At 39.4% G+C, this 17505-nt stretch overlaps 1 protein-coding gene across 6 annotated transcripts in view; it reads right to left on the reverse strand.

Moving 5' to 3' along the window:
• The window catches only part of Pms1 (PMS1 homolog 1, mismatch repair system component), an 82117-nt gene extending 64694 nt beyond the window's left edge, over window positions 1–17423 (reverse strand). For 3 of the 6 annotated variants that reach the window (XM_010636853.2, XM_010636849.2, XM_010636845.2), the window contains exons 1-4: window positions 17279–17423; window positions 16440–16566; window positions 8997–9148; window positions 5586–5768 (exon numbers count right to left, since the gene is read on the reverse strand). In XM_010636853.2, the coding sequence (XP_010635155.1) occupies window positions 5586–5768; window positions 8997–9128 (315 nt within the window). In that variant the 5' untranslated portion in view covers window positions 9129–9148; window positions 16440–16566; window positions 17279–17423. Of the gene's footprint in view, window positions 1–5585; window positions 5769–8996; window positions 9149–16379; window positions 16567–17278 lie in introns of those variants that run through there. The other 3 variants (XM_033756270.1, XM_010636846.3, XM_033756271.1) reach the window with 3 other exon arrangements.
• Window positions 17424–17505: the final 82 nt, after the last annotated feature.

The raw sequence follows: 17505 nt of genomic DNA on the forward strand, positions 1-17505 counted from the left end.
GAAAAAAAAAAAAAAAAAAAAAAAGTACAATTTAACCTCCATTTAAATCCAGTTCTCCCAATAATGAATGTGATCATAATGTATACTTAAATTGTACCAATAAACTTAATAAAAACTAAATAAATCTAGTTCTGAAAGCTTAAGTTTCTTAAATGTTTCTCTGGAAGGAAAAATATAATTTAAAATACGTTTATAATACCATCTTCAAAAGGAAGTCCATTACTATATGTATCTTATTATGTGATAGAACAACCTATACAAAAAAGTCTTTATAAAATTATTATCAGAAGGCCAAAACAGCATTTTTCACTACCTCTAGTTATTTTCACTACCTCCTAGGTTTTTGTTTTTTTTGAGACAGGGTCTTTCAACATCATTATTATGCACACAAACACCAGTAGGTGTACCCACACCCACCTAATGGCCATCATTCAACTGGCCCCTTGACACAATCAAGAAACAAGGTGAACATGAGATATATGGGGCCACTGTTGGTGTAACATAGCATAGTGCTTTACAGTAAATTATTTTTTAATGAAATAGGAGTACACTAGAAAGTACTGATTAACAGTAAGTACAGCTGGGCATGGTGGTGCACGCCTGTAATCCCAGCACTTGGGAGGCTGAGGCAGGAGGATCGCTGTGAGTTTGAGACCAGCCTGGGCTACATAGTGAGTTCCAGGTCAGTCTCAACTACGTAGTGAGACCCTGTCTCAAAAAACTAGTAAGTACATAACCCAGTAACAGCCATTCATTGCCTCTCTTAACTACTATGTGTCATATGAAATTCACTGTGTTGTACTGTCGTGATTGTCAGTGCTAGTTTGTCTACACCAGCATCAACACAGACTGAGCAGCACACTTACACCAACGGCTTCAATGTTACTACATGACACAAGTTTTTCACCTCCATTATAAACTCAGAGGACAATAGCCATATGTCTAGTTCACCACTGACTGAGTGGTCATTGTGCATCACACAATTATTTTTTAAACGTTATAGACAAACACATTACTTTCCGTATTTCTGAAATTCTATTCAGAGTATTCACATATTTAATTTGACTCTGACACTTTATGTTGTCTGAGATTATCAATGCAAGCCTGGGAAAGTTTATTATTTTAACACGAAGTTATTTTTAAACTTTTTAACTATTTAACCACGCTAATAAGAAAGTGACATACTGTGATAAAGTACTGAGAGAAATGAAATTGAAACTGAATTCTTGGTTTGCCATGGACACACTGTCCCTGAGAAGGTCACAACGTTCATGTTCCATTTCCTTCACTGTGCATAATAGTTATGAAATAAACAATACAATACAGCTGGATTGTTATTACTGTTTTAAAGGTGAGGAAAGAAGCCTTGGCATTTGGTTTCATGAGGCCCCCGTTTCCTCACCAGCAAGTAATGTGAAGAGAATGAGCCACAGATTTTCACAGTAGAGAGGCTGAGCCTGGAAGTGCACTGAGACACAGAGAAGCGAGCAGGAAGCTCACTGGGGAGTGCTCTCGTAATGAGCGCTGTGGGGCAGAGCAGAGCCACCCTGAGCCGGGACTGGGCCGTAACAGCCACTTGTCAAGCAGTCTTTGGGTTTCGGTGGCCTTGCATGGCCTGGTCAGGCAGCTCTCTCCAGCTGAAGTAAGGCAAAGTCGGCTATAAGCATTCAGTCACGGACACTCAGGAGCCGTGGCCCTCTAGTGGGGAATCCGAGCAGTGCACCAAGGTCCATTCCTACTACCAGGGACTTTTGCAGCTCTATCTTTCCTTTCTTGTTCGTTTTACAACACGGGCATTGAATCCAGGGACTTCACATTAAGCTACATTTCTGGCCCTTTTTATTTTGAGACAGGGTCTCACTAAGTCACTAAGGTGCCTGGGCTGGGCTCAAACTTGCACTCCTCCTGCCTCAGTCTCCCAGAGTGCTGGGATTACAGCTGTGAGCTACCACTAACTGTTAGATACAAGTATAAGTCATCGGCAAAAACTCTTGTGACAAAATAATACATGCTATGCTACGGCTTTAGATGAAAAAATGTCTCCCCAAAGGCTCATGTGTTCAGAGGTGGGGCTTTGGGAACGTAATGAGCTCATGAGGACACTAACACTATTGTACTAATTACAGATGAGTTCACGGCAGAAATGCTGCTAGGAAGGGCGTAGTAAGAGGTATCAGGGCACTGGAGGCAGGATTTCAAAGGGGACACTCTAGTTCCCGCCCTTCCTTTCTCTCTGGCTCTTTTCCTCCCACTCTGCTTCCTGGCTGCCTTGAGGGAGATTTCCTCTGCCATCATGTTTCTGCGTTGGAGCCAGCCAACCATGGATTGAACCTTTGACACTGGAAAGCAAAATAAACCTTTTCCCTCTTAAGTCCTCTACATTAGGTAATTTGTCCGAGGTAACTAATAGTACATTTGTTATCAAGTATCAGGATTAACAGGCAGAACTAGTCTGTGTCGATAGAGGCCAGAAGGGGGCTTATCTCTGGGGAGTACTGACTGGGAGGGGACGTGAGAGAAGCTTCTGGGTCCTGATAACAGTCTTGCTCTCTATGTGGAATGACTACACGTACACGTCTCCATGTGCTGCACACAGGTGTGTCCGTATGCTCACACACAAACACAGGTATACTGTATGTGGTTTCCCAAAGATCTGCAAGAGAGGGGATTCCATAAAATGCTCTGCTAATATTTTCAAGGATAAGCAAATACTTGGTGCTACAATGTGGAAACTGTAAACTTTACCTGCTTATGAAGCTTATGGTTTTCTATTATTGTGATACGTTTGATAATTCTTTTGAAATTCTAATAAAATTATTTGTAATAAAATCCACTTGAATGCCTCAAAAAAATGACAAATGTGGATATCAAGTGGGCCTATGAAAAACCAATAAATAAGACTGTGACCATGGACAAACATAAAACTGCCGTCTAAAATCAGAACTACAGTGAAGATTTGGGTAAGTCACACAGTTCCTATAAAACACATTTATAAAGACTAAGTATGCTGCTGCCACCTAGCAGGCCAAACTCATTATAACTAATTTCAGCTCTGAAAGGTGATATACATCTTGTACGTACCAAACTGCATCTTTTCTGACCAAAATTATACCAAAATAAGCCTTAAAGGCTATCTTCCAGTTTGGACAACAGCTAAAAAATTCATGTACCATATCTGTGTTCTAAAACACCCAATGAGCATCCAAACAACAGTACAACTTCTATGGGGAGGTTCAGATGCTTCCTGGTACAAATCCCATGCCACTTTAAAAACATGTCTTGTGTAAGATTTGGCGCTGTAAGTTCCCACACACTCTCTAGAAAAATGACAGACAATGCCCACTTACACCCTCCAGACCTCCAAAACCCACGTGAAGGCTCAGTGCACTTTAAAGCAAGTGCTAAGTAAGACAGAGAAGTACATGGTGTGTCAGATCTGGGGTAGAAGTTTTAAGAGTGCACTTCCTCCTTTAAATGAGGTCTATCTGGATGCCAACGAGCAAGGGGCCCAGTTATCATGCTCCATCATTAAAATCTTACACTTGAATTACACCACACCTGCAATGTTTCTGGCCTACTTGGTACAATACCTTGCAAAGCCCTATGGTCCTAGCTAAGATCCTACCTATAAAACTGGAGAAAATCTGTACTATGCTACCACTTTAAGGCCAGAAAGACAAAGGCAGGCCACAATGGGTCTGGAGAACACACCAGTGCCGACACTATCAGGCTACTAACTAGATGTTCAAAGACCAGAAGAGAACTAGAGATAATATCCCTTATCTGCGCCACTTTTTCTAGACAAGAGGTATAAAATGCTATCACTTCAGTGCACTTGACCATTACCACCTATACATGGTCTTTCAGCCTCAGCACAAATGAAGTAGTACATGACCACTGGGCAAACTTCATTAACTAAGGAGACCCTCACAATTTCCTATTACCCTTACTAGCACAGATGCTGTTGCACCATAAAACAATCCCTATACCCACAGGTAAGAGTATAGCACAAAACTTGTGAAGTTTTGTACTCAAACATGGCTGAGATATATGAAAATGAAGAACCTGAGCTTACAGATGGGCTTTGGCACAAACTAGTTATAAAATCTGAGGCAGAGGTAGTGTAGCATAATTGCTATAAAACAACTGAGTGTGACCCTGGTGTGGTGGCACATGTTTGTGATACTGTCATGTCTGGGGAAGCTGAGGCAGGATGATAATGAATTCAAGACCAGCCTGGGCTACACAGCCAGTTCAAGGACAGACTGAATTATACAGCAAGACCCTATCTCAAAAATCAAAAACAAAAACAAAAAAATCTAAACAACTGTGTCAGGCACTTTGGTAGATGATTTATACGTATTACAGACACCTAGCTAGCAGTCAGAAGTGTAAAGTTCTGGGATCCAATCTGACCTGAAATACCTATGGTATAGGACAAGTAACATTTCTAGAACTCAGCCTCGATATGTGTACTGACCAGAGTGGCAGTTCCAGATTCTGTTCCACAGAAGAAAAACAGTAATATGATCAAGCAGGTATAGGGAAATGTACCTACGATAAACTACTATCCTTAGAGATTCACAAATACGCTTTAGTTAAGGCTGAGAAGTGCTACAGTTAAATGTTTGTTTCTAAATTCATCTTTTCCCAATCTAATGGGTCACTAAACTATATTCTTTTCTACACTGCAAAATAAATGCTGCTGATCCTCAAAAAGTGAAAGATAAAATTACCACATGACACAGCATGTCCACTTCTGGGTATATACCCAAAAGAGGTGAACCCAAGGACTGAAAGAGATATTTATATACCCATGTTCACAGCAACATTATTTACAGAGCCAAAAGGAAGTACCCCAAGTGTCTACCAACAAAAAGATAGTGGAGAAACAAAATGTGGTACATCTATATAATGTCATACTACTAGGCCATAAAAAAGAAACCAGTCATGATGACATACTTGTAATCCAAGGACCCTAGGAGGCCAAGGCAGGAGGACTGCCAATTTCGTGCCCAGCCCAGGCAACTTAGCCAACTAGTGACACCTTGTCTCAAGAAAATTTTAAAGGAGGGTGGGGATGCTGCTCAGTCCAAATGCCCTAGGTTTAATCCTAAGTACTGAAAAAATAAAACAAACAAACCAATACCTGAATGAATGAAATTCTGATAGTGCTACAAAATGCACAACACTTGAAGACATTCTATTAGGCCAGACATAAGCCAGACCCAAAAGGACAAATACTGTATGATTCTACTTATACAACACACTTCGAACAGAGGATTCTAAGGGAGGAAAAGTAGAACAGTGATTACGGGGAGGAGATGAGGTGCAAGGGATTGGGAGGCTACTGCTTAAAGGGTTTTAGTTTGGAATGATGAAAAGGTTGTGTTCTTAAAGGTATAAAATGTGAATGTACTCAATTGTACACCTGAAAATGGTGTAAAGATGGTGTAAATTTTGTAAGTATACTATACCATACATTTTTTAAAATTTGAAAACATACTTTACCTAATACTGGATTACTTTTAATTCTAATATTCTGCAATGTTGAAATCACTAAAAAACAATATAAATTACCTTACCTCAGCTACACAACAAATTGACCCCAGTGCTTCCCCACGAAAACCATAGGCTCTCAAGTTGCCAAGATCCTCATGACTGGTTATTTTGGAGGTGTAGTATTTCACGGCCATCACAGGGGCATCCACAGCCTTGATACCTTCACCATTGTCTCGGACCTCAATTTTATCAAATCCATAGTTCTCCTGTACAAAGTCAGAAGTGCTTTTACTACATAAAAATGGTAAACTATGATCACAGAAACAAAAACATAAATGAAACACTTTAGTCACTTGTTTCACGATGGAAGTCAGAATTCAAATTCTTGTAGTGCCAATTAATTCCTAGTCAAGGTACAATCAGCAAGTTCCTAGTTCTCCTTGGGCTCAGGTCAAAAGAAGGAAGTCAGTCTGATCTGAATAGGTTCTTTTAGTTGTTTCGCTATCAATTCTTCTGACACACACACACACACACACACACACACACACACACACACACACACACACACACACACACACACACACACACACACACACACACACACACACACACACACACACACACACACCTTGTATATATATATAGTCCCCCAAAGAAAATAAAACAACAACCTATCACTAGCAAACAGTGCCTCTTCTACCCACTAATAGTATAGCAGTCATCATTATTTACTTGGTTTTTAATATTTTCATTAAAATATTAAATTAGCCAGGCATGGTGCTGCATGCCTATGATCTCAGAACTCTGAGAGGATGAGGCAGGAGGATTGCCAAATTCAAGCCTAGCCTAGTCAACTTAGCAACTTAAAAAGACTCTGTCTAAAAAGAAAGTTTAAATACTTAGTTCATTATAATGTTCTAAATTTCTTTCAAATATCCCTACAGAAAACTGCTGAGAAAACACACCTACTTGGCAATCTCAGCAAGTTTTTAATTTGAAAATTAAGAAAACAGACTCAATTTATATCTTACACATCCTAATACTGAATCATACACACAATAACAAAATCTAAATTTCTATAATTCTAGGAATACAATATTCTAAAATTGGCAGCCAACTTCTGATGTCACAGTTTTGTGTATGGCTACAGGTACAATTACAAAGGAGAAAATAAATCTTTCTAGCATTATATTCAGTTTGTGTTATAAAACATTACATCTTTTTAATAACCTAGAATTACATAATACTGAATATGCATATTTTCAGATAAATTATATGCACAAGGCACTGGAGGGAGAACGTAAGATTTGCCCCCTCAGCTCTTACAGTAAAATTAAGTTGACATATGGGAAACAGCCTGTTTCATTTTATAGGAAAAAAAGAGAAATACAAATCTCATACATAAATTAAAAACTGCAGACATCTGAGTAAAATAACAAATCTTTCTGAATTTTTAAAATACTATCAACACATGTAATTATGACAGCATATGTTGTACAAAAACAGATCTTATCATATAAAGCAGCCCAGCTGAACTATTTGTGTAGTGTAGGAGATTAAACCCAAGATTTCACACCCACCTATATGCCCACCCCTTTTAAAATTTTTTATTTTGCAACAAGGTCTAAGTGGCCCAGACTGGGCTTGAACTTTTGATTTCCTGTCTAAACCTTCCACCTTGTTGGGACTGCAGGCCTCTGCCACCAAGCCCACCTTGAATTGTTTATTTTAAAATTCTTACAACATAGATATATCAAGAGACTAAAATATACAATAAAGTTATGTTCAATATACTTTTGTAGAGTATTTAGGTTGGCTTGTTAACATTATTTTAAATTATTTTCCTCCCAGAGATGTTTAAGAATAAGACATACGTTTTAAGAAACAATAAAGTAAAAATAAAGAACAAGACGCTTGTCTGCCTAAGATTCTTAAGTGAAGTCTGTCCAACACAATGAGATGATACTCTTTAATTATCAACTATGCTCTAATCAGACTGAACTAATTATAGGAGACATCTAAGAAAAATTGTCTTTCTTCAGATTTAACTTAATATATTTTTCTCATGTTTATAAACCTTACACTACTTAAAAACACAACCCAGGTTTGATATGAAGAGCAGAAGAGCAGCTCTCAAAGTGTGCTCCCCAGTATAACAGGTTCAGCATTGACTAGAAGCATATCAGAAATGCAAATTTCCAAGCCTCACCTAAAATCTGAAGTTTTATGATGGACCCTGGTAAAGGTCTAGCCTGTAAATTAATGCTGCACCTATACACTGTAAAAAACACTGCCTTACAGAAAAGATTTTGAATGGGTATTCAAGTCACAAAGACAGATTCTAATCTCAGCCCCACTATTTAATAATTATGTGATCTGGGACAATTTTTCAGAACGCTAAATGATTTGCAAAATTACTATTTATTAGTTGTTAACGTACAGTTTTTTTGTTTGGTTGGTTTTTTGTTTTGTTTTGTTTTGTTTTGTTTTGGTACTGGGGATCGAACTCTGGGTTTTGTGCTTGCAGGTGGTGGCAACACTGAGCTAAATCCTCGGCACAACATATAGTTTTTATAAATGGCTTACTTTAGCTATATCACAGAATCTAATCTGATAGGAAAAGGTTAGATCCCTTTCCTACAAAAATAGTATCAGCATTAGTCCCAATCACATAACATCAGAAAAATTATAAACACCTGATAATTAGATTGTTTTGGTTTTTGTGGGTAGTGACTGAACTGAGGGCCTTCCTGCTAAACTACAGCCCCATATCATTATTTTGGTGTTTCTTGTTTTTTGTTTTGAGGCAGAGCCTCAGTAAATTTCCCAGGCTGGGCTTAAACTTGTGATTCTCCTGCCTCTGCCTCTCAGAGTGTTGGGATTACAGACAAGTGTCACATAACCAAAATGATAATTAGACTTTAATAAGTGCATATATATTCTTACAGTCAATCAAATAGTCTCCTACCATTTACTAGGTACTGGCCAGATGTGAAGAATATACAAATAAATAAAATATTGAGCTTACCTCTACGAGCTTACAATTTATAACAGTGGAAATGGATATGCAAATTAATAGCAATAAATCATAATGAGCGTTGTAAGGCATATTAACTCCACGATTTAATATACAGCACTTAAAAATTTGAAAGCTGAGTAGTTCTGAAACAAGGCTACATAGGAAAAATAAACTGCAAAAAGGAATACATAAAAAAGTAAAAATTAAGAGCAAATACCACAAAATACATTAAACTGATGTTTTAAGTGATAAAGTTCTAAATTACATGTGTTCTTTTTACAATGTCCTTTAGTGTTACCAAACCATCAACTTAAAGTCTAGTTTTAAGAATTTGCTATTAAGGTTAAAAAGTCTAATGTCCTAAGAATGATTTACTAGTACACAGAAAGAGAATAAAGTTAGTAAAAGAAAAAAGAAAACATCTGTCAGGCCCCTTTTTTGCTTTAAAGACATTTGGCTAGCCAAGGACACGCACCAGTTTCACATCTATGCTTGTGGCACCAGCATCCAGGGAGTTTTCAACCAGTTCTTTTACAACACTGACCACAGAAGTGATTATTTGGGAACTTGAAAGGAGGCGAACTGTTGCTGCAGGCAACTGTTTCATTCTAGCTTTTAGCAGAGTATCTAAAAGATAAATACAAAATTTATAAAAGACTTTCATATTACACATTTCTAATAGTATAGGGAGCAATAATATTGACACAATATCAGTAATAGTAATAGCTCACATTTATTGAGCCTTACCGTATGCTAGGCTCTAGTTTAAGCATATACAGTATTATCTCCCGCCAGTACACTGAAGGAGGTGCTACTGTCACGTCTATTTTATATGTTTATTTGTTTTAGTACCTGAGATCCAGCTCAGGACCTTGCGCTTGCCAGGCAGGCAACAGAACCATTGAGCTAAATCCCTGACTATCATGTCTTTTTATGAGGACTAAAGAACCAAGGTCATCCAGTTACTAAGAGGCAGAACTAAGACTTAAATACAGTTAAGTCATTTAATACTTCCTCTATTTTATATGTAATATAATTACCCCTAATAAATAAAAATGATTAGAGCAGATACAAAAAAACCCACAGTAACATAAGAAAGCAGTTTTTCTAATTTCTGCCAGGGTTTTTGTATGACTGCTCTCTATAGTCTGACTTTTCAACTTAACTTCACTCTGGTATTTCCAACCTACATGCTGAGACCACCAGCTCAAACTGAAGGTATTCCAATCACAATAATCTTACTCAGAATCTAAACTGATCAACTCCTAAATCCCATCAACTCTTTCCTTGGTGTCTTACACATTTAGTCCTTCCTTTTTCTTGTGGGGAGGGACACTGAGAACCAGATCCAGGAACTTGGGCACACACTTCCTAAGCTACACTCCCAGCCCTAGATCTTCCTTTTTAATCACTCCTCCAGCACTAGTTCAAGCACCCAACACTCTACAATTTCCCAATTAGCCTCCATGACTCTGGACTGTTGGTCACTATGCCTCGTAGTTCAAATGACGATTACAACAAGAACAACTACTACCATTTATTCAATGCGCTTTATATATGGGATCACATGTAATCCTCTAAATAGTGAAAAGGAAATATTATGTAAAAGTTGTAATTATTATTATGATCATTTAAGAGGTATGAAAGAAATACAAAAGTTGTCGGGATCCAAACAGAGCTGTCTGTGTCAACTTACCAAAACAAGTAAATAAAACCAGGAGGTTATGAAGGGAAAAGTCCTACACATGATAGCTTTACAACTATCACAAAATACTCCCTGAAAACTACAAGCTTGCCTAGAGGACACTGCAATGTTACACAAAAAGCCCTTACAAGGACAATTGCCCAGCAGTTGTCTGTTCAACCCTGGCCTGACACCACTGTTGTTATTCACCATCATCATGGATTATTGTTTTAAAGTACATGATGTAACCCTCAATTTTGTCTTTAAAAACTTCCCCCTTAACTCTTTTGAATATACAGTTTTCTCTGGCATGTGTATCTACACTGCAATGCTCTGCAGTTCCCATAACAATGTTATTCCCAAATAAACATTATTCTGATGAGAATCACTCATTTTGTTCTTTTTCTTCAGTCAACAGAGGTCTAAAAAAAAATATGTGACTAACTCAGGTACTTGTACATTAGAGATTTTATCTTAAATGCCTTCCCTTAAATGTCCTGATGTAAACTCATGATAGATTATCGAGTAGATTGCTAAAAACACATAAATATTGGAATCGTGGAGATAAATGTGTTCTAACATGGTTTCTTAAAAAACAAAACATTGGGCTGGGATGTGCCTCAGTGGTAGAAAGTTTCCCAACTGTGTGCAAGGGTTCTATCTCCAGCGCCATTAAAAAAACTTTTATAAACAAACATTTATAGGGATGGGAGGGAGTTTGGGGGGAATGGGATAAAATGTATTCATAAAAACATTTAGTTAATAAATTACACTCTACTAGGAATCAAAGAATAAGAACAACTGTGCTACTACAATGAATGTAATGGATGATCTGCCTGGCTGGCAATGACCACACAGTGCTGCCACCTTGGGATGTGATCAGTCCTGTGACTTACAGCTTCACTTTAACACCAATAGTTACCCACAGGTTTTGAAGAGTCATGAAGTCTTTTTATATCACTGAGCTCTTTTGCAGTTAGGCTATTTAGCCTCTAGAGTTACTGTTAATCTAAACTAGTTAGATCCCAGGCATGTGAGATTAACTGCCCTCTACTTTACTCTGCTTAAAACCTCATTCTAATCATGTGGCTCCCCAAAGCTGAAAAGCTAAAGCTCAAATCTGTATGCTGACATTTGAGGTCCTTAATATGCTGATCCAATAAGAAAATGCAAATCTCTCTGCCAGTAACTGTTATAGCTATAGAAACCTTTGATCAAGCAATCAAAAACAAAACAAAAGCCAGGTATTTATCTCAGTGGCTCCGAGTTCAATGCTGGATAGCAAAAACAACAAAGTCTCCTCTGGAAATCCCACATTTAAAACATCCAGGGAGGGGGTTTTGCATGTACTGGAATGCCTAATTTTAGAAAAGATTTTAGGAAAACAAACACAAGCTCAACAACATGCAATTCCTAAAGAGTTAAGAGTTTCTTGGACCAAAGAATGGGGTGAGCCTTGGGGGAGTGGGCACCCTACCACTTCCTTAATTTAACATTAGTTACATGCTTGTATGATGATTTGATCCTGTGGAATATAGTTCCAAATAAAACAGCAGTGTGAAAACAAACTAAAGAGAGAGGTCAATTTAGGATTCTTTCTCAGGCAACATAAACAGAGTCACGTAAACAGTAACTGACAGCAAGAAATGGAGTACACAAGTTTAAGGGATGCATTTCTGGGAAGAGGCAACATACTGGCTTCTGAGAGTGGTAAATGGTCACAATTCACTATATATCTTGCTATACACAAGGCAAAGCTGGTTGGCACAACAGAAAACAAACCAGAGGCTAAGAAATAAGTCTTGGGGTTCATCTTTATTAAATGTAAACTGAAGTAAATCACTTAAATCCCTATGCAAAAACTATTCATCTTCGGCAAAAACAGATAATGCCTTACTGATTCACCGTAAGAATCACAGGAGAAAACTCATATATGTCATTCTGAAAATGGTAAAGACTTTTATAAATGTACAGTACTATGATGAAAGGTAATTATATAAAGGAACACTGGTAATTCTCTTTTGATACTAACAATTACCCTCTAAACCATCTGTATATTGGATTTAGTTCTGGCATACGTAGTTTCAAAGGGAGTAGCTGTAAATAACTCCTCCAGAGCTGGAAGCATCAGAGAAACAGTGGAGAGTCAGGCTCTTCACTCTCCTAACATTCACACGTATAGTACTGTCACTAACAAAAGGCGCCTTCATCCTTTGGAAGCTTCAGACTAGAACCTCAGGTCTAAGGGTGTAGCGCTCCTGAACTGTGTAATTTCATAGTCACTAGCCACACGCAGCTACTGCGCCCTTGAATGTGGCAGTCCAAACTGAGATGTGCTGGGCCGGGGACTGAGCTTAGTGGCACAGCACCTATCTGCCAAGCGTGAGGTCCCAGTTCTAACCCTGGTACCAAAAAACAAACCAAAATGAGATGTGCTAATACATGTATTTCAAATTCAGCATCAAATAAAATCAGATTAATTTCTTACATGAGTATAGGATAAAGTGCTATTTTTAGATATATTAAGCTACACTGCTATGTTTTATAACTAGATGTACCCCTAAAGCCTCATGAGCTCATAGGTGGGACTTTGTAATTGGATCACAGGGATGTGATACTCATTGTAGATTAGTCTACTGATGAGTTTATAGCTAAATGTGATATTGGGAGGTGAAGCCTGGCTGAAAGAGGTAGGTCACTGGGAGCACGGCCTGGAAGGGTCCCCCTCTGCTTCCTGCCTGACACGCCATGAGCTATTCTACTCTGCCATGCTGTCCTGGAGTAAAGCCAGCTGTCTATGGACTGAGACCTCTACAAACTGTGAGCCAAAATAAACTTCTACCTCCTTTAATTTGCAGGTGTCAGGTATTGTGTAGCAACAAATTAAATTCATTTTTTAACATGATTACAAAATTTCAGATGACGTGGCTTATGTTAGCCATATTTCTATTGGAATGCTAGACAAGAGTAGCAGTTAAAAAAGGCAGGTTCTGAACTTAACTACTTTGGTTTTATCCTAGATACTATGTTATACAACACTGAGGAAATTAAACTCTCTAAAACACAATCACCTAATGTATAAACGCTAAAAGACCCCAGGACTAAAGACTTGGACTAAATTGAGTTCATCCAAATTCTTTTTTTTTTTGGTACTGGGGATTGAACTCAGGTCCTTGTGCTTCAAGCTAAATCCTTGGCCCTGAGTTCATCTAAATTCTTAAATGAACAACCCATCTAGCTCAAGCCTCTACTCCTAAAGGGGCTTACCCACTAGGCTTGAGTTCAAGTACAGTATTCTACCGTAGTTTGAGGATACCAAGCATGTAAGAAAAATACTGATAAACCAAGTTCTGGGTTAAAACCTACTCTCATGTTAACCTTACTTTTCCGGGCAGTCTGCCTACTCTCATCACCTTTGACTCATTTCTACACTTATCCCAAAATCACCTTTTTCAAGTCCCTAATTTCATCCCAATCTTCCTCACATCGAGTTTACTGAGATTGTGGCATAGTATGAACTCTTTCACACCTTGCCTACCCCATTCCACCACATCTTCAGGTTTTATAAGATGTCTGCACCTCTCCCCATACTATTCTTCCTTTAGGGCCAGGTCAGTGTCTTTTCTCTCCTCGTGAAGTACTATGAATGCTTATGTCCCTCCAAAATTCATGCTGAACTCCTGAATGTACCAGTCCACAGGATTACTGAGCCGAAGTCATGAGGCTGAGGCCTTCACGACTGCCATCAAGGCCCTTGCTAAGGAAATCTGCCCTCCCCTCTTGTCACATTAAGGACACAAGGGGATGATGCCATCCATGAGCCAGCAATCAGGTCCTCACAGGACACTGAGTCTGCCTCGGCGCTGTTCTTCTAGCTGTCAGACCTATGAGAAATGTTTGTGGTTTACAGGCTACCCAGCATATGGTATTCTGTTAGAGCAGCACGAAAAGGCTAAGGCACTAACACTTTCAACTAATTACTGACACTTTCACCTCATTTCATTTTATGAGTTTCCCCACAAGCATTTTGCCCCTGAAAACAAAAATACAAAAATCCTTCCCTCAGCTTTATTATGCCAGCAATTACCTTCTTTCTTTTTTCTGTTGTTGTTATGTACTACCAGGGACTGAAAACAGGGTCTTTGCACTAAGCTACATCCTCCATCCTTTTTTTCTTTTCAGACAGGATCTCACCAAGTGGCTGAGGCTGGGCTTGAACTTGTGCTCCTCTTGCCCCAGCCTCTAAAGCGTTGGTATTACAGGCATTTGCCACTAAGGCCAACTTCACTTTTTTTATGAAGACAAAGTTAAGTAAATATCCCATACTGATTGTCATTAAATCTCTATCACTAACTTATTTTTATAACCTTATCAAATGGCTACCACTTTAACCATTTCAAGTGCACTGATGATCTCTAGTCATTAAATCCTTTCTTCAGTACTCATGCTCCTTGACCTCCTTGAAACGTGATGCTAATATTACCTAATTCTCAACAGTATTCCCATCTATACTTCCTCAACCACTTTGTAGTCTTCACTTTCTTCCCAGAAATGTGAGCACTCCCCACCCTTTCCCTCTCCTCGGGCATCTTCACACCCAACCAAAATGTATATTCCTAAAAGTGATGTCTCTCTTTCTAAGTGAAGACAGATATCTGTAACCAGTGCCACTGCTACCCAAATCAATATTTGCGAAACAGAACTCGTCATGAGGCCTTCCCCCACATCCACTTAACTTTGCTATTTCTCTTACTGTTGTTAGTCAGCAAGGTTAAAAACTTTCATTCCTCTGTCAGCCATCTACATATTTGTACTCCACACTTCCTAATGCAATGCCACATGTCACTCTGGACCTGGTTCCAGTATTAATTGCAACACAGTCCTTTCTGATCACCCAGTTGGAATAATCTTTCCTTCTCCCTAAACTCAAGTGTTTGATTTGCATTCATGGGATGCTTATCACATACCAGTCCTGAGTGTGTAACTTCGGAGGGCAAGGAATTATGCAGTATGTATCTCCACAGAGAACAGTCACAGCACTTCCCTCACCTTGAGCACTTCATAAATACCAAATGAAGGGCCAGTAAAAATAATATTATCAACATATTTCTTGTGCCAATGTAAACATTAAAGTGTGTCCTCCTTTCCAGCAAGTCACCATTGTGGTGACTCCTTCCCTTTATCTTCTAATTTTAAACTTGTTTCCATTCATTCCTAGACCAAAAGTACCTCCTAACAACTTTTTTTCCAGGTTCCAGGGCGTTCTTCATCTACCTGGAGGCAACCTGAACTTAGATGTTTTCCAAACTGACTTCAGAATCTTTCTCCTACGTTTCTTGGTAATAAAAATAGCAGCTAAGATAAAAATTTTATACACTTTATTGCTTTTAATCTTCACAACACTCCCATGCATACTATCATTCCTCTATTTCAAATGGGATTTAAAGGCTTGATGATCTTTCTCAAGATTAGACACCATTATATCGTAGATGTACAATACACTCTTGCACGTATGACTACAGAGGCTGTACCCCTAAACATTTTCTAGGCACTCAAAGCAAACCCTGTATCATAGAAATTGTCAACTTCTACATCCTAGTCTTTTCTACCCTACTTCTAAATACGTCTCAAACCAATTCTCTACTCTCAGTACGGCCGCTGTTCAGCCTCTTAAAATTTCTCCTCTGAACTGCAGCAACAGCTGGCTAATTAATGTTTTTACTCCAATCTAAACCACCTATACAACAGTTTCTAAAATTTCATCCTACTGCTATCCCACTTAAATTTTTTATAAGGTTTCCAACAGCTAACTAGGTCAAGTTCAAACTCCTTAACAAGTGGATCTCTACCTACTTTAGTAATTTCCTACCACCACACCCCTTGGCTCACAGCATTCCCTTCTAGGCTGACTTCTGACATTCCCTCCAAATTTCGTTTCAGTATCACTTCCTCAAAGACTTTCTTCCCTGTTAAAATCCCCTCACCTCCCTTCCCACACACACTTCACATCCCTAACAGAATTAGGCATTCCATTCCTTGCACTCTTGCAGCACCTTTTCCTAATTTTCAATCCGAACTAATCACAGGTCATTCTATTTTCCTTCTCTCCTGCTTCAGGGTCCTCTGAGGACAAATATTTTATATTAAACCACACACAGTAGCTCTAGAATGTACCATTCTATTACATGTCTAACAAAAGATTCTTGAAAAACAGAGGGTTGATGCCAGCCTCACAAGTTCACAGAACAGGATGTCTGAGAAATGTTGGGATAGTCATTCTTCCACGTCTGCTGAGAGGTTAAGTGGAACACTCCAGAGTATGCTAATGACCAGCAATGTCATTTAAGGACACCAGGTGTACCTAAAAAAAGAAGTAGGAATTAGAGAACTCAGATTTTTTCTAGGGAAAACACAAGCAGTACTAATTTAAAGTGCAGAGTAAATCTAACCCAACAGAAACGTTAGATAGTTACACCTATAGTGCTAACATTCTTTTAAATCAACTTTTGAAATGTTTTGGCTAGTTCAGGAAAAAAAAAAAGTATTTCTAAGGTAAAGGCAATTTGATTTCAAACATGATTGCAAAAAATCTAAGCAGGTCTTTTCCTCTTTGATATCCACGTGTTCTCAGGATGTACTGGTGCCTGTACCCGGGCAGGGGGATAAACGCAGAATGACACCTGCAAAGGCAGTGACTGCAGGATCAGTCTATTGGTACCAGCTGCAGGTCACAGCACACTACATTACGACAACGCCATGCTCACTCCCAAATCAAGTTACGGTTGTTGCGATTAAATTTTCTGCCAGGAAGACAACTCTCTTTTAAGACTTGCGCCAGAAAAGACTGAGAAATGGGCTGCAACAAAAGCCAAAGCAGGCCTCTGCGGGCGCAGCCCCTCGGCCCCCGCTCCATCTGTGCGCGCTCGCGAGCTGAGCTGCCAGCTTCCCGCCCCGGGGAAGGAGGTGCCCATTGCGCCGCGGGCCGGGCCCCAGCAGGCGGGAGTGGAGGAGGAGCGCCACCCTCCAACTAAGAACAGAGGAAGAACGGACGCCTTGCAACCACACGACAATACCTTCCAGCTCGTACGAGGCAGGTAACTAGCATCCACCAGCGAGGACCCAACAGCCAGCCTCCCAACCAAACCCAAGCCCCGGCTCCGGCTCCGGCTCCGCGCGACGCCCCCACTGGGCACACTGCGCGTGTGCGAAGAGGCGGGCACCCGTCGTGCTCCGTAGTCCCGCCCCTCAGGGAGAGGCGAGATTGACGCGGCTAGTAGCCAATCCGCTGGCAGGAGGCCGG

Source organism: Fukomys damarensis, unplaced genomic scaffold (genome assembly GCF_012274545.1).
Source record: "Fukomys damarensis isolate Sample0158 unplaced genomic scaffold, DMR_v1.0_HiC HiC_scaffold_26, whole genome shotgun sequence".
NCBI lineage: Eukaryota > Metazoa > Chordata > Mammalia > Rodentia > Bathyergidae > Fukomys > Fukomys damarensis.